The sequence below is a fragment of the Amia ocellicauda genome, chromosome 5, assembly GCF_036373705.1.
Source record: "Amia ocellicauda isolate fAmiCal2 chromosome 5, fAmiCal2.hap1, whole genome shotgun sequence".
NCBI lineage: Eukaryota > Metazoa > Chordata > Actinopteri > Amiiformes > Amiidae > Amia > Amia ocellicauda.
Window position 1 is genome coordinate 51,488,014 of NC_089854.1, and position 22,568 is coordinate 51,510,581.

General features: G+C 41.7%; 1 protein-coding gene across 2 annotated transcripts; it reads right to left on the bottom strand.

The window, feature by feature from the left end:
- Positions 1–292: 292 nt before the first annotated feature.
- On the bottom strand, positions 293–14,193 carry ccdc87 (coiled-coil domain containing 87). 2 transcript variants are annotated; one of them, XM_066705638.1, is made up of 20 exons: positions 14,104–14,193; positions 13,064–13,267; positions 12,499–12,650; positions 11,540–11,790; positions 10,741–11,029; positions 10,171–10,258; positions 9,787–9,869; positions 9,535–9,695; positions 8,798–8,933; positions 8,173–8,373; positions 7,725–7,841; positions 7,361–7,446; positions 6,861–6,990; positions 6,567–6,673; positions 6,161–6,276; positions 5,773–5,816; positions 5,185–5,370; positions 1,747–1,861; positions 1,418–1,560; positions 293–751 (listed from the first exon to the last, which is right to left on the bottom strand). In XM_066705638.1, exons 2-20 carry the CDS (start codon positions 13,251–13,253, stop codon positions 539–541), a joined length of 2,808 nt encoding a protein of 935 aa, XP_066561735.1. In that variant the 5' UTR covers positions 13,254–13,267; positions 14,104–14,193; the 3' UTR covers positions 293–538. The 2 variants fall into 2 exon arrangements, with proteins under 2 accessions (XP_066561735.1, XP_066561736.1); XM_066705639.1 differs by lacking the exon at positions 14,104–14,193 and having other exon boundaries at positions 13,064–13,558.
- Between the last annotated feature and the right edge of the window lie 8,375 nt (positions 14,194–22,568).

Consider the following 22,568-nt stretch of genomic DNA (forward strand, 5'->3'; position numbering starts at 1 on the left):
CACAACACAGCCAGAAAATCTCAATCATCCTTGCTCAGTAATCATCATATTTGTCACAACTGGCTACCCATGATACCTAGGTTTCTCAGTTTTTCTTAATAGATAATATATATAGATATATACATAGAGACAGATATATATACAGCTTTGGAAACAATTAAGAGACCACTTATCATTGATATATATATATATATATATATATATATATATAGATAGATAGATAGAGAGAGAGAGAGAGAGAGAGAGAGAGAGAGAGATACATAGTGTATAGTGTAGGCTATATATATATAGCCTGTATATATGTATATTTATATATATTAGTGCTGGCCTGTTTTAATATTATGTGACCTACATTTTGTCAAAGAAACTAAAACCAAAAAAAGGATATATTTCTTTCCAGGCACTTATTTTCTTGTTAATCTTTCTTTGTTTTTTATCATTTATACATATTTTTAAACAGAACAAAAAATTTAGATTTTGCAAACAAAAAGCTTCTCGGGGTGGAACAGTTTATTTGCAGTGCAGAGGGGCGGTGTTGTCACTGTGGAGTGAGGTGTGTGAGTGGGTATGGTAGGCCCAGGGCCTCTGTGCCAGGCTGCAGGTGTTGGGGTGGATGTAGGGGAGGCAGTCTCCCAGGCAGGCCCCCCCCACGCTCCCCCACTCTCTCCAGCGCCCGTCTGCGACGCTCCTGCTGCAGCCAGTACAGCATCTCAATTCTGTCCCAGCGCATCTTCTCAGCATAGGGCCGGCCCTGAAACAATCACAACAGGAGATCTATCAGTTCCCTTTCTCCTAAAGTCTCTTATTACAAGAAACAAGAAATGAGTTGCCCTCAACAAATGACTGCTAAATAAACATTTAGTATGGTTTTAAATTCAGTAGCTGAAGTTCAGTCTTGTTCTCTAACCACCACTGCAAGTTGTCTTTTCCTGGAGATTTTGGTAAAAATATAATTTTAACAAATTATACTTATAATTGAGTTTAAGTGTATAGTCATCTCAGGAGACGTTAACCAATTTCCAATATAAAAGACTGTAGTCATAGGAGAGTGATGAAATTGAGAACATTTATCTGAACCGCTTCTTTATGGCCGGATGTGCCGTGTTTTATAATGAAGCCATTACAGTTCCTCAGGTTTCTCTTCATCTTTATCAAATGGCACTCATTTTGAAATCGAAGCCTACATTCATAAAGTATGCATATCAGATTACTTAACATAGGTGCTGAATTGTGTAAATTTTGGGAGGGAGGAGAATTGTTTTCCACTTGATCTTCATCAATGCTTGGTTTATTTGGAGATAAAAGGAAAGAGGGAATTTGTCATAGCTTCTGAACTTTAAGAACAGCATGTGCTTACCAGACAGGCTAGAAAATATGCTAGTATTTCTGAAGCTGTAGTAGGGCACTGTGTACTTACTTTGTACGTGACAGTGTCATGAAAGCAGTCCTGGAGGTGATGTACAGCCTTGCCCAGTGGGCTCTCAACAGCGGATATCTGGGAATGCAGTTTTTCCCTTTGTTTGGATTCATCCATTCTTGCAATTGATGTGCCACGATAACCTGTGCCAAATTGAAGCAATACATCAGCCCGTGATGCTCCTCTCACTTACCATTGCCAAGATATTTAATCATCTTTAAGACCAGGGGTATCTACCTGTGCTTAAGGGCATGACAAGTAGAGGTCTGTGCCATACAGGTGCTCTTTGGCAGGGACTGAAGCTGACAGGGCATGTGCACAAAGCTTACCTCGTTCAAAAAACCTATTGGGGTCTGAGGCGTTGCTCTCGAATTGCTCCAGTTTCGCTAGCAAGGACTCCCTCTGCTGGATGAACTGGACAGCTTTTTCCCATGCACTGGTTGCCTGGAGACCAACACACACATAGAGAGGCACACAAACAAAGAAAATCTACAAATGTAATTCAGGTTTTTGTTAGAACTTTTTTTTTTTTTTTTTACCTTGCTCGCTACAGTTTCACTCCTAGTTAAGCTGCAGTGGCTGTGTGTATGCTTTTTCCTACGTAGATGTGTGGGAGGAGGACAAGGACAGTGGTTACATCACACACTTGTGCTGGTGTGTGGATGCTAAGCACTGTGGGCAGAGGATTGAAAGACCGCCGCTGGCTGAAGGTGGGGGAGAGTTGGGGGGGGGTGATGAGTAGGAAACTCAGTCACCTACAAGCTGGAGTGCTTACAGGAAGGAATTAATGTCTTACCAAAAATGGGTTTGGAGGAACCAGTACGTTCAGAGTCATAAAATCTCATATTGAACCCAACTGAAATTTGAAAAATATTTTAAATAAAATAATGATAATCCCCAAGGAAAGGTTTAGCTGGTGTGTTTATGTGCAGTATGCACAGCAATAGCTTTGAGTTAATATATTACCACAGAGCAACACCCTACTCGGAATGGAGAGATACATAATCTTATGCTACTTAAGATGTGTGTTTTAATCCTACTAATTAATAAACCATCAATGATTGGCAACAAATGACCATCAAGAGAGAAAACAGAAGGTATAAGATGATGTGCTCTCTGTGAAAACTGCCCAAATGTATCTGTTAAAATGGCAACACACATATATGATGCAAAATCTTTCATAAGGAAATTAAAATCTTACAATGTTTTCATCTTTTTATTTACAGTTAACAGTAATCCTTATGTCTCAAAATGTTTAAATTTGCACATAGAATAATGTTTGCACTGTATGTTGTCCAACGTGCTACCTGCAGAACTGCAATGTGTTATCCACTTGGTGCAAAGCAAGAAAAAACCTCTTTCTACAATTAATGGACAACAATATATTGTAATTTACTGTGAAAAAATATGTTTTTCCTAGTAAAATCCTAGTGTTTCTGCAGAATAATGACTGCAGCTTTGGCAATTTAGTGTGTTTCCTTTATAAATCATGAATTACATAAGAACAGAAACCTCAGGCTTTAAATTGGATGACCTGTGCCATATCTCCTTTCAAAATTGATTTGGTAGTGAAGAGGCTGAATTTCAGATGACATCAGCCAAAGGGAACTGTCACATTTCATTAAGAAATAGTTAAAATGATTTCAGTGTGTTATGGAAGACCACTGCAGTAAATAAAAGCATTTTTTCATTTTCTTCTCTTCTCTTTCTTATTTTTTGGCCATTGTTCCCTGAGACAAGCGAGTTCAGGCCAAATCCAAGCACATTATTACACTCCATCCATCAAAGTCTTATCAGGGTCCGGCCAAAGCTCCTGAATTAGCTTATTATTAACTTGCCATGCTTTTCTTATGGTTTGTTGATTGTCAGGCTGCCAACAGTGGTTTAAATGTGTAAGGGGATTTACAAACACAGATGTAGAACTTGGATGGTGGGTTGGCAGTTCATTGTCTATGGCACTGTACCTACACAACATCATACTTTGTGCAGATCATAAGTTTTGCTCCCTCTTAGCTCTCATCTTATCTGTTTGTTCTTTTTCTGTGTTGCCTGTGAGGAATATGAGCTCTGAAGCCATTCTGGACACAGCTCAGCTCCGCTGTCCCACTAGTCTTACCACACTGATGACCTCACAGCTGTCAACACTGGGAAGGATGACATGAGCCCACACTGCTCGATCTCCCCCATTTTGATCTCAAAGGCACAAGGGTCAGCAGAGCTTACTCAATGGATCTCCAGGCCAATAAATAAATAAATAAAGGTCAGAATATGAATGACCTCGCTCTTAATGGCAAAACTAATCTTGCCACATGGTGTGTTATAAGAACAGGAATATCCCAACACAAATCCATTCCAATCCAGAACCTCTACCGATTTGATTGGCTTTCTGTATTTAAATCTGCTGTGTCTACCTGCCTTATAACGTGTAATTAGCCTCATTAACCTGTGTCCCATTCTCAATTAGGTCAATATGATAACAAATTTGAATATTTCCTCTCTATCAAAAGGATGCGCTGTAAAGTCACAAACAGGTGAAACAGGGACAATGCACCTTTCGGAGTACCTACCTAGTTGTATTAATCTTCGAGTAAAAGAAAAAAAAAGACTTGTTGGGAGCAAATGTTTCTGTTTCTTGTTTCTCTTTGTTCGCTGATGTTGTTTTTATTATGTTGTCTAGAGGCCTTCATGCTATGTGATATTTTTAAAGTTTTTTCATTTTATGTTGTGATCTCCCTGACCAGGGACTACAGATGACAATTAGCCACTTGGCTAACTCTGGCACATTTACAACAATGTTCATAAATGTACACTGTCCCTGTCAAATAAACAAATAAATACAAAGTATTTTCTTTCCACTCAAATAATTACACCAACAGCAGTTTAATTCCTCCAGCAGGTGCATTGCTCTCTATCTGATGAAAGCAAAGGTAACAACGTAATCCTGTAAATTAATGGAGTAATTATTAATAGATGTGTGATTGGTCAGCAGATCTCTGTGATTCCATTGAGAGACCAACATGGATTAACAACACTAATTGCAGTTTATGTAGGTAGGGACCACAGGAAGAAACGCTGAAATCCACCCAGCCTATTAAAAATTAATTCAATTCCATAATTAAGAAATTAGATGGAGGGGGAAAAAAATTGTTTTGAGTGAAAGTCTGGTATTTGAATTAACCAGTTTTAGTTGGTATCATGGACCGCTGTGGATTATTTGAATTTCTTCCATCTTCCTGAGATTTAGAAAAGTGCTTATGATTTATTGAGACAAAAGGACGTTTGTCTAGTCTAAGGGGATGAACAAATTGAGTCTTCCAAAGCTTCTGGTTCCAACTCAGCTCTTAATTACCTAACGGAGACAGTTATTTCCTTAAGCATTTTTTCCCCCAGGTCTTAAGTAGATCATGCTTACAAAAACTGCCAGACAGTGGCCCTTGAGGACTGGAGATCCCTGTTCCAGACAAAAAGACTTGACTCCACGTGTAAGAGAGCAACTGTAATTCCTACCACGGTCGCCTAACTACTATTACATTAAGAGAACTAAAGCTGCACTGGTGTGAACAGATCAGAAGCAGTTTCAGATAATCAGCAGGAATGGAGTGAATTGATCAAATGGGATCCTCTGCTTTGTTTATAGGGTCCCCAGATCAGTGAGCCAAGTGTACATTGCATTTCTTCTTCAGGCAACAACTAAAGTTATGTTTGAATGATTGTCTTATGGAAAGCGGCGGAGGGGGGACAAAACAAAAACTAGAACTGCAACTGACCTCCCCAAGACGTTCCTTGTAGGCATGTGAGCTGTATTTGATTGCCATGTCCAGCCTTTCTCCATCCGGGACATGAAGAGCTGTCCAGATGCTCTCCAGTCTGCTCTGTAAGTGTTGCTGCTCTGACCTGGCTGTCAGCTTCACAGGGGAGTGCCCCACAGAGCCCTGTCCTTTTGCTCTGGCCTTCTACAGGTCACAAAACAACATTTCAAAAACAAAGAACTGCGCCTTCTATTGTACTTTTTTTTCTATTCTTCTGTACACAGTGACAGCCCAAGGATGAACTCGGGAGATACAGCCAGGCAAAATGTAACTAAGAGGAAATGTGAAAAGGGAGGGAGCAGACAGGATTGTATGTATGTATTTCAAGCTTCATTATCAAGATAAAACAAGACTTACAAATAAATGTGATTTCATCATATTTTTTGTTCAGCTTTGTATACGCAGGAATGTAAAACATAAATTAACATTAAATGGTGGAAGGTATTCACAACTTAAGTAAAATAATTGAAAATATTGCTTTCTGTTCATAAATGTAACAAATCCGTTTCATGATGTAGTGCATTGACAGGTTCATGAATTTCTTACCGGTGTCAAAATCAAAGCAGCTTTTTCTACTGGTTTATCTTCACCTGCAAAAGATAGAATATATTTATACATATACAGTAGCTAAGGGCATCTGCTAAGCAACACAAAAGTTATAATAAATAAATTATCATGTAAATAAAAAGAAAACTACAGACTACAAATAAATATATAATTCTGGGAAAGAAGGCAATCTTTTCAGGGAGAAAGTCAGAGTGACCCAGTGACAGCCAGTCAAAATACTCAAAAGCAGTCTGCTTTGAGTGGAAGCACCTGTTGGGCTTGCCCGTTGTAATCAGTTCAATTGACAGGAAGTAAAAATTCATGCTGTGCACTGAATCTGTAAGGTGGTGTTGCCAAAGAAGAAGAGAGGAGGACTGATTATGTTTACCTTCCAATACTGGTTCCTTCCCAAGACCTCCAAGCAAAACCGAGTTTACATTCCACATCCCGGCCACATATGCCTGCTTCTGGGTCTTCAGGGCATTCATCTCCTCTCTCTTCATTCTGAAACAATGACCGATATCTTAGGCAATGAAAATAAAGATATATACAACTTGTCTCAACATACAAAACATACAAATACTGCATGTCGCTGTAAGTAAAGCTTAGAGTTAAAAGACTCATCGTCAATAATATCAATTACTTTTGATACATGATCCATGGAGTTATCCCCTTCGATTTTTGTTGAGACCCTTTCAATTTGGTGAGAACGAAATAAATGGTGGAATTTAATTGTGTTCTGGTATTGGGTGTACTTGGCTTGCTAAAAAGTCGGATTGTGAGAAGCTACTGACTTCTCCTTCTCTTCCAGCTGAAGAGCAAGAGCTTTCCTTTGTTTGTCTTCTTCGTCGCTATCATCGCTGTTGTACAAGTGAAAAATAACTCCAAGGTGTTCGGAATCCTAAAAGACAAAAGGAAAAAAGTTACAGAAGATGAAGGGAAGACACAAAAACTGATATCTTCTCATTAATATGAATAATAACTGATTAGTTAACAAATGGAGCGATTTTAAATCAGGGACTTACCACAAACCTTTTTTTCTTCACTTTTTAAAATAAAGTGCTTAAATGCTACTGTAGTACATTTACCTGAGATGAGATGTACTTCAGGTATTCATTGAAATTTAAAGTGGCTTTCCACCACTGCAGCCAAGAAGCATCCTCCTGCGATGACACATCCTCTGGTTTGTGATCGTCAGTGGGTGGTTCGTTATTTTTTCTAACCTCCGTAAATAAAGAGTGGAATCAGCAGTGAAGGCTATTAATATTTAACAGGCTTTACTTAAATCACCTTGAATATTCCCATAAATATTCCTTTTAATCAGAATGAAGCCCTAGGACACATATAAGGGTGCTTTTATTCCATATGCGAGATCATAGAAACTTGCAAAGCAGCGTTTCCTTGTGTAATCTTGTCTTTTCTTAAACACTGTTCTTCAATTCCTGTCACAATTAAGTAGGTTCAGTTTAGATATTTTCCTGCGAACGATCTAGGGCTGAATTGGTATATTAACTCAATGTAGTAATTTACTAATTAAAGCCCTTTTTGTCTCAACTGGTAGCCTCCCCCCAGTTCTTGTTTGACAAACCTGTGCTTTCTTTGCCTAGTCAAAGCTAAAGATGCTAAATAGGCGGGCAGGTCTGCCTTAGGCATCGCAGGCTCAACCATTGGGTCCTGATGGGGACAAAGGAAATCTTTAGAAAACATTGGCTGTGTTTACTTGCTGCTAAAAAGGCACAAAAGGTAGAGGCAGACTTCTTTTTAGATGGTACAGCTGGTTTACAAGAATACAGTGTTTTGGTTAAGACTGTATTCATATAATAATTCCTGCTTTGTGTTGGCTTGATCTTCAAACAGGGAGGCACAGTGGCACAGTGTTTAGCGCTGCTGCCCCACAGTTCCAGGGACCCTCGTCGATTGCGGTACACAGAGTATATAAATGTCCTTCTCACCCGGTCAAAATCTAAGTACTCAGTTGAAAAGCTCTTGGCTAATTCCTTATACACATCTTTAATTTCTTCTCCGTAGAAAAGATTTCGATCCAGCCACTTGACGGTAGAGGGCTCAATCTGCAGGTGAATTTCAAAATATGTGAGTGAATGAGAGCTTTCTAATGGATCTCAATGAGCTACACAAAAGGAAATCATAATGGATATATCTTATGTGTAAAAAGCAAAGGTTTACATTACAATCTAATTTTCCCCTTTCAATATTACACCTGCCTGGTTTTCCATTGTGCATCTAGGTGCCACTGCAATTAAAATGGCCATGTGATGTCATGTGAGGTGCCATTTCAAATGTATCTAAGAAACAAATAAATAATATCTAAGAGAAAGGGAGAAAATAAGCTTCTGCTAAAAAACTCCAAAAGAGGAATATTTTAAACAATGGAAACATTACCTCTCCAGTCAGATCGTTATAGACAGGGGGATTTGTCTTTATCTCAATCGTGTCTGTTAGCACTCTGTCAGAAACCCGAACATCAGCTGTCCGTGCAACAGATTTGTTGGGAAGGTGGAAAGTCACAACAGCTGCCTGGGGGAGCTGAGGCTCATTCACACACACTTCCTTCAGTGAAGACTCCTCCTCTTCCTTCAACTTCTAGAACCAAAAGGGGATTAAGTGATGTCATAAATGCACTAACTGCCCCAAGTCCCAAGACAGAGATAATATACTTCAGGTATAATACAGGAATGTGATTTGTGCTAGTATTATATACATATGCTCACAGCCTTTACAAATGTTGTGGCATTTAAACACACCCCGAACACCCCTCATAGTGCACCTATGAAATAAAATGTGTAATTTGTGGACATTTTCTACAATGAGTGACATTTGATTTGTATGCAAATAAATCATATACAGCCATAAATGATCCTTTCAATGCAACATCTTTGCATATATTCTCCAAAATCAGGACATGCCATCATTTCACATTTTATCCTCTCTGCTGGTTGTATGATTCTATATTGTACTGGTTCGCTAAGAACTCTGATCTCTCTCACTCTCTCCCCAAAATAATTACCTTTAAATTGTTCTGTAAATGTAGAAGTCTTGAATCATTCCTGTGGCTCATAGCTTTAATCAACGCAGGCAAGTCTGCTTCTGGTTCTAACAAATTAGACTGTTCCAAAGAGGCCCTGCTGCTTTCCTGCAATAGTCTACAAAACAAACATAATATTCATAATTTCTAGAAGAAATCATTCAGAACATAATAGGCATATGGCATATAGCAGTTGCTACTACTGTTGACCCACAACACCCAAATGAGACATGTGAGACAAGTCACGTCTACGAATCGCTGCTCTAGAGGCAGTTCAGAGGAGAGCAACCAGACTGATTCCAGGTCTGAAGGTAACGTCCTACTGAGAGACTGAGGAACTGAACCTTTTCACCCTGGAACAGAGAAGACTACGTGGGGACTTGATTCAAGTCTTCAAAATCATGAAAGGCATCGACCACATCAAACCAGAGGAGCTTTTCCAGATCAGCAGGGACACACGCACCCGGGGACACAAATGGAAATTGGCCATTCAAGGCATTCAAGACAGAAAACAGGAGACACTTCTTCACACAGAGAGTCGTCACAATCTGGAACAAACTCCCCAGCGATGTGTTTGACGCTGAAAATTTGGGAACATTTAAAAATAGACTGGAGAGGATCCTTGGATCACTTAGTTATTAATGGACACCAAACTAGCATGATGGGTCGAATGGCCTCCTCTGGTTTGTAAACGTTCTTATGTTCTTATGTTCTGGTACCTTCTCAGATCCTCGGCTGGTTTTATAGTTTTCTCCAGGCTGGCTGTTTGTCCTGTGGTGTGTAACAGCACATCCGGAGAGTCAGAACAGGTTCTTTGTAGTTTGATTTGAAGCTCTTCTGAGAGGGATTCACTGTGAAGGTCTGGCATGGATTCAGATGCCTGTGAAAGAAAGAACTACGTTAATAATAGTAGGTTTAAAACTGCAACAACATGACATTCAGCATATTTGTCCCTCGGTAACTACTACTACCTTCAGTTTGGAGATGCAGTGATGTTCAGCACAAGAAGCTTGACCACTCCTACCAGTAGGGCTAGGACTTCTCACTGCAGCACCTACAAAGACACCCTACAAGATTACCAGCAAACCACAGTGTCATTTTCCATCTGCTTATAAATCAATAAATAAATAAATAAATAAATAAATAAATAAATAAAATATGGGAGCTAAACGTCCAAACGTACTAGGAACTGATATGAGAATTACACACGAAGGTGACTCAAATTATGCCACTTTTACCTGGTTCATCCATTTAATTAAACAATTATTGTAAACAAACAAAATATAATAACAATAATAAATCCCCAGCAGTTTTTTGTATTCATATTTCAATCCTCCACACAATAATTTGCTTACATTTCATGACTCCTCTGGTGTAAACTTCTTGAAAGGGTAAGATTTCATACACCTTTTCCAAATTTAGATCTGCTATCTTTTCACTAATCTGAAAATAAAATAATGATGTAATTTAAGAAAACATGAACATGAACCCAAAATTGCAAGTAAATCATTCTGAAATACATACATGGGTTATAGCAGATTTTTCATCAGTTCTGTCAGTCACCACTTCTATAACAATGCTGCCATCATCTGGTATGTATATGTCATAACATAAAATAAAATGACTTTCAAAAAAATAATAGGCAGTTTGATGAGCATTTTTTCTTATTTACCCTCACTCTACCTCCCTTCTTCGAACAATGTGTAGTACAAGTTCAAGATCCAAATAACTATAGTCACATATTATTATTTTGAAGAAGAATGAAAGTAACTGGCATCAAGAAATATCAACATTATTTTAACATTTAAAAATAATGTTTAGGATTATGTCTAGTGTATTAAAACCAATCCTAAAGTCCCTGCATCTGCTTCCCCGTTGAAAAGCGGCCATTGGTGTGAGACAACAGCAGTGAGGAAGGTGGTCACCTCTCTAAGGTCCTGCTCCACAGAAGATTCATGAGGCCTGTGCACAGTCTGACAGCTCCCATTGCTTCTGCCCTGGCTCAGGGGGTGTGATTGAGTGGCCCTCTGTGATGAATGGGCGCCCGCTGAACTAGACTCTCCAGTAGTGTGGGGCTGCGTTACAACTGAGTCTGGAGGCTGGGAAAATGTAAGCGCTCGCCCCTGTATCAGGTTTCCATCACTGAACTGCACTGCTCTCCGAGAGGCCTTGATGTCGGCTATTACATTACGCCTTATTGTAGGCACGTTCAATCTGGGGAAAACCAATTTTAAAAAAGGCAATTGTTTCTAACGGTATCAAACAAAATGGTAGCATGGTTCATTCTAGGGAAGCCACAGACAAAAGATATGTCCTGGACAGCCAACGCTAACAGACTAGATGCTGTGTCCTGTGAGGCCCCTTTTCTTCTCATTGCTTTTTGCTCGAGGTGAATATTTGCATTAGCTAGACATCCAAATAAAGAATTACCCTTCATAATCTTTCTTCATAATCCAGACTGCCATTTTAGGGGTGTTTTAAAAGCAGATCTGAAAACAGCAAGACCTGAATCAAAAAGTTGCTGAATAGCGAAGAATTCTTCGTCTAGGACATATCTTTTGTCCGTGGCTTCCCTAGAATTCCCCTCTTGTAGAATATTCAAAACCATGGGGATTTCCTAATGGCAACAACAACAACCTATTCCCTAGCATAAACACACTAAAATATATAGACTTCCAATACTTTGCATCCCAGGGTTTACCTGTAAAAGAAACAGACACTCACAGTCTGGTGCAGTCTGTTGACAGCTGCGACCCCAGTCGAGAAAGGTTGGCCTGATCAGTGAAGACACGGCGCTGTCTGAGAATGTCCACCATGTACAGATAGTGCAGAAACAGCTGCTCGCATACTAGAATGATGTGGGTGACAATTTGACATTGCAGGTCCTTGTTCTCTTCCGGGCTCAGGGATGGATCGGAAATTAAAGCTTTTAAGTCCAGCCAAATTAATTTAACTTCTTCTAGAATGATTCCGGCCTGGAAGAACAAGAACATTATATTTCTGTTGTGCATAAGAAAACGCAGAACACAGCGTTTATCGTATTAATGGTAAATCTTTTATCTATCCACAGACACATTACAATTACTGCTGGTGTAGAAATGTCCTACTCCTTAAACTGATACATTGTGTGATTAACTGATGTGAGAGGTTGTCCAGCTGTCCACAGTACTCCAGTTATCTTCCTTGTCTAAAAGCCAACAGGGAACACCAAATGCAGGTTTGAAAGAGTTGAAACTGACTCGGGGGTAAATCCCTTCCTAAGCATTGTGCTGACAGCACAAAGTGAGGCCACACAGAGATCCTCCAAGCTGCCTGTCAAAAAAACATTGCTTTCAAACTGCCAGGTAAAAAGTAATCCTTCAGGCACATCAAGGGCTGCTTCAGTGGATTGAAATGCTAAATCAAACTTTTTAAATCAGAAACAGAAAATGTTTTGGCTCCCCTAAACTTTAAAAGCTTCCTCTTAGTGCATGCATTGGGCCCCATAGTTCAGGCATGAGCTAAGACTGAGATATGCCAACTCTCTGATCAAGACTCCAACAAGTGGCCGAGCAACTCCTGGGTTTGTGTGAACTCAAATCTGGTCAGGGATTCAGAGGTGCGATGCTTTGACTCCCCTGCAGTTATTTACAATGGAAATCTTTACAGAAAAAGAATGGTATGCCATCATTATCTTTACCTACCAGTGTTTGCTGATCCTCCTCAGTCACAGACTGGATCTCTGGCTTGACCTGAATTCTGCGATGGATCAGCTGACAGAATTCGGACAGGGATGCAGGGGGCGCTTTTACACTGCCTCTGATAGGAGTCACTGGGCGCTCCTCCTGGATTTTGCCTACCACACATTAAGACATCTAGATTGAGATACATCTTCATCTGGATCTAGATACATCTTCAAAAGTATTCAACATAACATAAATATTCTCAGTGCGCTGTTACTACTTGGTTTACATAATTTGGTCTGGTTTTGTATGACTCGCCCAAATACCCTGCAAATGTTATCTGTCCACTTAAAAATAAAACACTGTTCAAAATTGTTGAAGTTTAAATGTTTATATTTTAATCTGGGAGCCTTGCACCTACTTCTCTCTCTCTAGTCCAAGTGTTGCTGCTTTCCTTTTGTGTTTCTGTACTCTATATGTTTAGATACTTCTAGAAACCACTGTATATGCAATCCCTCTGAAGAAGGGTTTTGGTGTTACGCATGCAGTGTACACATGTCTCAATTACAAATGACACAGACATTACCGTATGTTTCTTCACATTCTGGTCTGTTCTCTGAGAACAAGGAGAGGGGTTCTAGAAGGTCTCTATAGTGCTGGTGGAGCTCTCTGCTGGTGGCTGCAGTTTGTGCCATAGGAAACAAGCCATCCTTCTTCAGAGACCTGGGTTGTCTGGACACACTGCCCCCTGGCACTGTCACGTCTCCGCTGGTCATATTTGGCACTGAGTCTATTTATATAAATGTACGTGCTGATTAAGTGTCATGGCAGTTAGAGGTAGTGCCATGACTGTTATGTACTGTAATCAGACATAAACTGAAAGTGTTTCAAACAGTAATCAGCCACTACCACCTTAAATAAAGGCTACTTTTTCTGGTGGCATGACTTATTTACCAGTCATGTAAACACAGACAAAGAGAAAGCTGTCAGAGAGCTATTATTTTAGGTAACCATCTCTTTGAATATAGCCTAATTTCAAAGTAAGAAGAAGCAGTCTTCCTCCTGGAGTTGATGGTAAAGTGGTTAAAGATAAGGATCATTTTAGTCACATGGCAGAACCATACTTGCTTATGTGTGCAGTGTCTGTAATTTTCGGGTCTATCCCAATATTTCACATCAGTGTCCTAAAAAGGTTTGCATGTTTCTTGTCTTATATATAGATAGAAAACCACATAGTGCAATGGAAAACGTACTTGAGTGTGTGCATGTTCCTAATTCCCATTGTGCAATTGCAAAAGTAGCCCAAATGTACAATCTTTCGTTTTGCACTAATTTAATGCCAGTTCTCTGTATTGTATGCAGTGAAACAGTATGTGTGTATGTTGTGTCGACATTTATAAAGATTACCTATGGGAATGTCTCGTTTGTTTAAAATATTCGTATTCGTTGCCACTATGAATTAAAATAACATAATTTAAATAACTGTATGTATCACAATGACAGGCTCTGTTGTATTAAAAATAGTTGTATTAACAAAAGGAAAAGCATTTTGTAGACCCGCACTGAGTTCATCTTTCAGTTGTATCATTTTGTTTATATCGAGAGAAAATAAAAACATTTACTTACCACAGAAGACAGGTACTATTACATACAGTTCAGTATATTTAACACAATTATTGTACGCGGCTCAGCGCGCTTATCTCTCGGCTCGTGGCGCCCCGGCCAGGACTCGTTGCTAGGAGATGCCTATACACAGCAAAGTCAGGCAGGATTTAAAGGAGCCGTGCATGTATACAGTCTGCTGAAATACAGAGAGAGAGAGAGAGAGAGAGGGAGGGAGGGAGGGAGGGGAAAGCAGAGCTGCTGGGTCACAGCACCACAGCCACGCCATACCCAGGCCCCCCGCCACACACCAGCAACACACCCAGGCCCCCCGCCACACACCAGCAACACACCCAGGGCCCCCGCCACACACCAGCAACACACACAGGGGCCCCGGACGGCACCTGCTCAGCGCACTCTGGGAGCCCCCTGCAGAGTGAACCAGCGAACCCACCGAGCGCCACCCTCCCCGCCAACCAGACAGCAACCACCCAGTACAGGGGCCACAGCAGCCCCCCAGCCGATGAGCTACGCCAAGGCTGTCACAGGAGCGACACACGGCAGCAACTCGGAGCTCAGCGACATCCGCTACCTACTGAGTGACATCTGCTCCAGGCTCATGATGGGGTGAGGACACAGCGCACAGCCCACACCACCTAACAATAACAACAACAAATTACAACTTGCAACTTACAGCCGTTAAAATTGATGAAAATGATGAAAAACCCTTCGTCATCAGCACTTGCAACATCCAGAGACTGTACAGCACAGCCCTTGGGCTGAAAAGCAGAGACAATCACTTTATAAATAGTTTAAAAAGTATTGATATCATAATCCTACTGGAGACATGGTTGAAACCAGACCTAAACACAAACTGCCCAAATGGATACAGAGAGCTCCTCCTGCCCCCCATCAAGCACAGCAACATTAAGTGTGGTCGGAGCTCCGGAGGGATGGTGGTGTGGTACAGAGGAGAGCACTCTGACCTCATCTCCCCGGTGAAGAGGGGAACCACCCACTTGTGGCTGAAACTCCACAAAAAAATCTTCCAAAGCACATCAGACATCTACCTGTGTGCAACATACATCCCCCCAGCAGACTCGCCCTACTACAAGCACGAGTACCTCCAAAACATAGAGGCAGAAATGGCCTTTTACCAAACAAATGGAAACATCCTGCTCTGTGGAGACTTCAACGCCAGAACAGGGAGAGAAAGAGACTTCATCAGCCCCGATGGAAACAGCCACCTGTTCAGACATGCAAACCCGTGCCACAGCACCATGACCACCCCGAGGAACAGCTTCGACAGCACAGTCAACAGGAGTGGGAAAGAGCTGCTGAGACTGTGTAAGAGCCTGGGTGTGTACATAGTCAATGGGAGAACCAGGGGGGACTGTTTGGGAAACTACACCTACAGCTCTGCTCTGGGGTGCAGTGTGGTAGACTACACCATCACTGACCTCGACCCTCACAGCATCAACGCCTATGTAATCAGACCACAGTCAGCACTTTCAGACCACAACCAAACAGTCCTCTACCTGCGCACAGGCACCCAAACGGACACACAGCCCATCCCCTCGACACACCTGCTCAAACTCCAGCCCTGCTACAGATGGACAGCAGACAGCAGAGAGCAGTACGAGAGCGCTCTGAGCAGTGAAGAACCAAACCGGCTCCTGACCCAGTTCCTGCAAAACACCTATCCCAAGGAAAGGACAGGAGTCAACCAGGCCGTGAAAGACCTTAACCACATCTTCAAAACTCTGGCAGTATCATCAAATCTGAGGCGCAAGAAACATTCTCACAAAAGCAAAAAACAAAACGTGACAGAAAAATGGTTTGACAACGACTGCAACAAAATACGCAAGAAACTCAGAGCACTTTCAAAGCAAAAGCACCGCGACCCCAACAACACAGCACTGCGGCAGACGTACTGCCAAACCCTGAAACAGTACAAACACATGCTGATCCAGAAAAAACTAAAGTACAAGAAAAATAAACTTGATTAAATTGAGGAGTCCATTGACAAGAACATTTTCTGGGATCTTTGGCACAATCTGAACCCTCACAAACATGACAAATAGCTGGGTATCCAAAATGGAAACATCTGGAAAAACTACTTTGAAACATTATACCAGCCAATCCCAGACAAAGACCTAAACCCAGGGCAAACTGAACTCCTTCAGGATCTTAAAACACTGGAGAGAGTGATTAAAGATGCATAGTCACCCCTGGACAGACTCCAGGGCCTCAAGCCCAGGAAAGCCTGCGGTCAGGACAGCATCCCAAACAAGATGCTGAAATACAGCAACACCGCCCTGCAGAGCGCCCTGGTACAGCTGTTCAATCTCATCCTGACCTCGGGCTGCTTCCCTGACACATGGAGCACAGGACTCATAACCCCAATATATAAGAAGGGAGACAGACTGAACCCAGACAACTACAGAGGGATCTGCCTGAGCAGCAGCCTGGGGAAGCTGTTCTGTAGCGTCCTGAACAGCCGCCTCCTGGCCTTCATACAGGAGCACAGAGTCCTCGACAGCAGCCAGATCGGCTTCCTACCCAACCACCGCACTGCCGACCACATTTATAACCTGCATTCCCTGATCAGCCAGCACAGCCACCGCACGCAGAAAGGGAAGATATTTGCCTGCTTTGTGATCAAATCCATGTACACAAGCAGTAAGATCAGCGTGAAGGTGGACACCAGGAGGACTGAAGCCTTCCCCCAGGGCCGAGGGGTGAGGCAGGGCTGCAGTCTGAGCCCCACCCTGTTCAACATATACATCAACCAGCTGGCCACAGAGCTGCAGCAAGGCCCCGGCCCTGGCTTGATGCTGGACGACCTGGTGCCTCCTGTACGCAGACGACCTGGTGCTCCTGTCACCCACAGAGCAAGGGCTCCAGCAGCAGCTTGACACACTGCAGCGCTACTGCAAAGCCTGGGCTCTGGAGGTCAACATGGACAAAACTAAAATCATGGTCTTCCAGAAGAAAGCCAGGATCCAAAGCAGAAAATACAATTTCATCCTAAACAGCACCACAATAGAGCACACAGCCAGCTACACCTACCTGGGCCTGCTAATAAACTCCTCAGGCAACTTCACCCTCGCTGTCAAGACCCTCGCTGACAAAGCACACAGGGCGTACTACACCATCAGGAAGAGGATCATCTACCTGAGCCCCTCGGTGCCGTTGTGGACAAAGCTCTCTGACAGTGTGATCCTGCCCATCCTGCTGGATCCAGCACCGACTTCAACAAATGGGAGAGGAGCCCCACAGAAGCCCTGCACGCCGAGTTCTGCAGGTACATATTGAAGCTCCACAGGAGCAGCCCCAACAATGGCTGCCGAGCCGAACTGGGGCACCTGGGCTGTGCAGTGCAGAAGAGAGCCCTAAAATACTGGCTGCACCTGAAACACAGCAGCCCAGAGACCATCCAGTACAGCGCCCTGAGGCAGCAGGAATGCACCCCCCACACAGACACCCTCGGCCAGCTGGCCCTGAGGCTCTGTGCCCAGAGCCACACCAACTGCACAGAGCTGCTGAGCTGCCGAGGCAGGAGACAGCCCCCCCAGCTCCAGCACATCACTGCGGCGCTGCACTGCAGCTACATCGAGCACTGGGCTGAACAAACCAAACAGCAGAACAAGCTGGAGTGCCCAAGGGCCCTGGGCAGAGGATACAGCTCGGCAGAATACCTGACACTGGTCACAGACCCCCAGCAGAGACGGACTCTGACCAGGTACAGACTGAGCGACCACAGCCTGGAGGTGGAGACCGGACGGCACAGGCAGACCTGGACCATAAAGAGACAGATGCCTGTGTGGACAGTGTGGGTCTGGGGAGGCAGAGACAGAGGCGCACTTTGCCCTGACCTGCTCCAAATACACACAGGTCAGAGACGCCTTCTTCCCCAGATTCGCCAGCAGAGTCCCCGACTTCCCCCAGCTCAGCACAGAGGCACGGCTCAGAGTGGTGCTGGGGGAGCACAGAGACTGCACTGTGGTTGCAGCAAAGTACATCATAGCCTGCCACAAGGCCAGAGAACTACAACCATGTCTCCAAACCACTAACACAGCACACTAATAATGTAAAATATATGTAAATATGTACATATATATATGTATTTTCGTCTTACTAACCGGTATTGTAGTCAATGTGTTTATAACCTTTTTTGTTTAACGATTTGTGTGATATCATATGCGATCCCATGGTCTTTGATTTGGTCACGGAAGTGATTTGTCTTTGATTTGTTGATCTAGAGTTGAATTTGAATTAGTTTTTCCCTTTTGTATAATTAGTGTAGTGCTACATTTAGTCTTTGTTTTGAATAAATTTGACAATTTATATCTTTGGAATTGGTGTCTGCGTCCAATTATTCCAGAAATTGAGTTCTACAAGATTCCAGGATTCGTGATAAGGTGATACTATAAATTCACTTCTTTAATTGAATTTTATAAGTGTACCTTACGCTACAAGTGTTTAATGCACTCGGATATTAACTGTATCAGTCATTGTCTCTGTACGTGGATTTCACTCCACGCTGCTAATAAAACCTTAATTTCTTGAGATTATATCTTCCGACACAATGTGTCTGGTGTCCTCCTATGTCTCAGTCCAGCGCACAGCTTGGGTGACGGACGTTACGGACGCGTCCGGCAGCAGATTGTTAACCGGCCACAAAACACGGCGCGTCCGGACACCCCGCCAGTGGAAACAGCCGTTTAAGCGTCCGGGGCCGGACCGTCCGCCGGTGGAAACGGTGCAATATTGATGGGCTCCAAACAACACAGGAATTTAATGAAGCAACTAGTTGAACCAAAATTACTAACTTAATTAATACTTTCCTAAACACACTGTACCAACCAAATGTGACAGGACTTAATCTGGCAGTTGCACAGATCAACAAAAAATGTTAACAGGCCACTATAATGGCAACCAAAAATAATAATAAAAAATACTGAATAAACACAAACACAAATGCAAAAAAATATGGACAGATTTAAAAAATGTATCTCTAACCAGAAACCACCAAACCCAGAATTACGTACTGTGAGACCCTAAAACACTACAAACACACCAACAGAACCCTCGCAGACATAGAAAACAATATCAATCACAGCGAGTTCTGGGAAATGTGGAATAATCTAAACACAGCAGAAAAACAAGGGCCACCAATTAAAAACTGAACAATCTGGAACATTTATTTTGCAGACCTCTATGCAGACACCCAACAAAAAGATCTAACTCAAGATCAAAAATGTTGGTTCCATTTGGTATGAAGGACTATATTATAGATACCTTCAAAGTGGTTTAGGGGGTACAGTTTATGATGTAATAAAATCTATATACAGAAAACAAGTGTGGAATAAAGATTGGCTACAAAAGTACAGAATTCTTCACACAGGGGCGTGGGATGAGACAGAGATGTTTGCTGTGACATCATCTGTGTGTGTGGGTACACAGCTCTGAATATTATCTATGCATTATATCGATTGATATCAAAATGTGCATTTCAATATCTACAAAGTTGTGTGTCCACTTTCTCTTGCATGTTATGCATGTATGTATTTATGCATTGGCACAAGCAGAAGAGACAGGATCTTTGCGTATTGCCAGTCGCGCACCACAGAGCTGTGGGATCATTTGTGTAACATGGCGAGGGCACTATCAAACTATGCCACCCTGTTGATTTGGTTAAGGGGTCAGGGTCCCCTACATTCATTTCTGTAATACCTCCCCCGGGATATTTTTACCAGTTAAGTGGGCACAGAAATTTAAGAGTTAAATCTTTATTTTCACATAAAACAATAGGCAGATGTTTCTAATGACAATTATCACTTTAATGTAAATTCAATTTACTGCACACAATCACTCCAGGATGGCCAAACCTGAGTTTTATACCAAAGGAAAAAGCTGTTCTCAATTATCCAATTAATTAACAATCAATTAAAAGGTTTGCTATTTAGAGCAGACTGGGGAAGGGAGATCACCTAGTGAAATAACATTAAACAAAAGAAACCATGCAATAAGTAATAAAGTGAATAAATATAAAACTAAAAAACTTTTTTATTTTTTAGCTGCCCTGGTTGCAGAACAGAATGATACTTCTGATTTGGTTACTTGCCTTAAGAAGGCAGGACGTATCACTCGTTTGATTGGGTTATATACTTCTTGAAGGTGGGACTTGGCTCTAGGTTGGAAGTTAAAAAAACAGGTTTTAAATGTAATCAAACATATCTTACATGACCACCGGGGTGATACAAATAATATTCCCGATCGTTAATTTTTAAGATGGATGGGGGAAAACAAACAGGACACGTGTTTGATCTGTTTGAATAGCGTTTACAGATACGTGGCTGGCTGCCATGGTTACAGGGTCCATGTCTGGCTGACTGACTTGACTGGTTTAACTGAGTTAGCCACGTAACTTTCAGGATAACTTGACAGAAGTCTGGCTTTTTCCATTCCTCAAAGCAAGCTTAAAATCCATCAGAGAAAATTACCATAAGAGATAGCCTGACTGGTCCCTGTTCTTTCCCTCATCGTACACAAAGTGAACGCAAATGTGACGTCATAATGCTGGTCAAACACAAGTTGGGTGTCTTTACATCATTCACATAACGTTTAATTACTCGCTGACACTGTTTGTAGAAGGTTAGTTGACAGATTCGACACAGAATGAGTTTTCCAGTGAAGAAGGTCTTTCAATTTATGAAGAGCAAGAAGTTGGATTTTAAGGTCGTCAGACAAGGGGGAGAGCGTGGCCTGATTGATATGATAACCATAGCCAGAAAGATCTTCTAAAGCTACATAAAGCTGCCACTAGAGTACATCTGTCCGAAGTCAACACGCTTGTGGAGAAGAAAGGTTTCAATCAACTGGGTGTAGACAACAGGTAAGAAATAATTTGTATTATTATTGTTGTTATTATTACTTTAATAAAAGTATTGTTTTGTAGTGGAAGCTCCTGTCTTTCTAGCACATGTAGCATAGCAAACACTAATTAACTGATTATTCTTTGCAAGTTATTCTTCAGGCCAGGGGCGTAGCTTTTGTTTCAGCACTGGTGGGTCGGTCTGCTGAGCAGGGGGGTGGATAGGGGGTGCTGATGGTTTGGGGTAGTGACACTTTATCGAAGTGCCCTAAAACAGCGTCCCTGTGGTCCTAAGGCCTGCAAGGTGGATTCAATGGATTTAAAAGATCTGACACACACCTAGAAAAGTGATAGATCTGTGTGGGAAGTGTTTATACATAGGCCTGGACCAAATCAAGACTTTGCCCTACCTGCAAATCGCGAAGTACAAACATGTGCCTTACCACGCTTTAATGTCTGTCAGCAGCCACTTTTTCCTGTTTATGAATAAATATAGGTTTGTACTTTGCGGTTAATGAGTAGTTCAAAGCTTTGATTTGGTTGAGGCTGTAGACTTAATCAAACTTAAATGAAATTAAAAAATTGAAAACTTATTTGAGAAATACTGGGTCCCACATAGTTGCTACGAGCGGTTAAATGATTATTGCCTAATACTCCTCTCCAGAGCATCGAATGAAGATGGAGTCGAAGACTTCTGGCTTGCATCAGCTGAGGAAGAACTGGATTTTAGCCCAGAGGTATCAAGTCTTAAGAACAACTGTGACTTTCTTATCACTGTTTTAGTGTAACTGTGCTTCCCTTGTGATAAAGTATTAACTTAAACTCTTTCCTTAAGTAATTAAATGTTGATGAATATAAAATGTTCAGTATAACTTTGTTTAAACAAGCTGTAGAGATGTCCTGACAGGAGGCAGTTCAGGGTAACAATAAAAACCAGCTAATCATCTTCCTTATCCCTTCACGTTGAAATTATAAATGGCTTAAAGTCACAGTTTAAATATCCCCTTCATCATCATATGTGATTGAACTCACAATAAAGACTATATATCTTGTCCAATAGGGAGACTGTGCATCAGAGGAAGAGAAAGGCAGAGATTGTCACACTTTAGCAATGCAGGAAAAAGACACCACTTCAAAAGTGAAAAGAGGTAAAGGTGCATCTTTACTTGATGCAGCTGGGGAGGTAATGAAAACAATAATGGTGGTGAAAGAGAAAACCTTTTTTAAATGCATCTTCTCTCCTGATTCACTCAACTACTAAAGCCACTGATTGAAATGCAGGTTGAGCCCAATAGTACAGATATTGTTATTCTTATCATTTTGATTGTAAGCCATTACAATTCAGTCCTGTGTATTGAGCATTTTCCAATAACAAATATTGGCTCGCTGCCTGGAGACATCTTTACTATATTTGCTTGGCTTCCAAAGCATGAGGGAGTGTCTAACTGGATAGATACATGAAAAAACTATCCATATTATCCAAACAGATCATTATCCAAATTAGTGTATAAAATAAAACGATTGCCTTTTGGAAGATAAAACCACAAATACACTATAGCTGGGTTTATAAACACTTGAAAATCGCCTCCACAGCAATTTAACATGTTTC

What these genes read in the sequence shown, in the direction of transcription:
- ccdc87 (XM_066705638.1), bottom strand. Translation starts at nt 13,253, where the DNA reads ATGACCAGCGGAGACGTGACAGTGCCAGGGGGCAGTGTGTCCAGACAA. An exon ending in ATTTACAGAACAATTTAAAG is followed by an intron (nt 8,374 to 8,797) that starts GTAATTATTTTG and finishes TTTTGGTTCTAG; the next exon opens with AAGTTGAAGGAAGAGGAGGA. An exon ending in ATGACACTGTCACGTACAAA is followed by an intron (nt 752 to 1,417) that starts GTAAGTACACAG and finishes TGATTGTTTCAG; the next exon opens with GGCCGGCCCTATGCTGAGAA.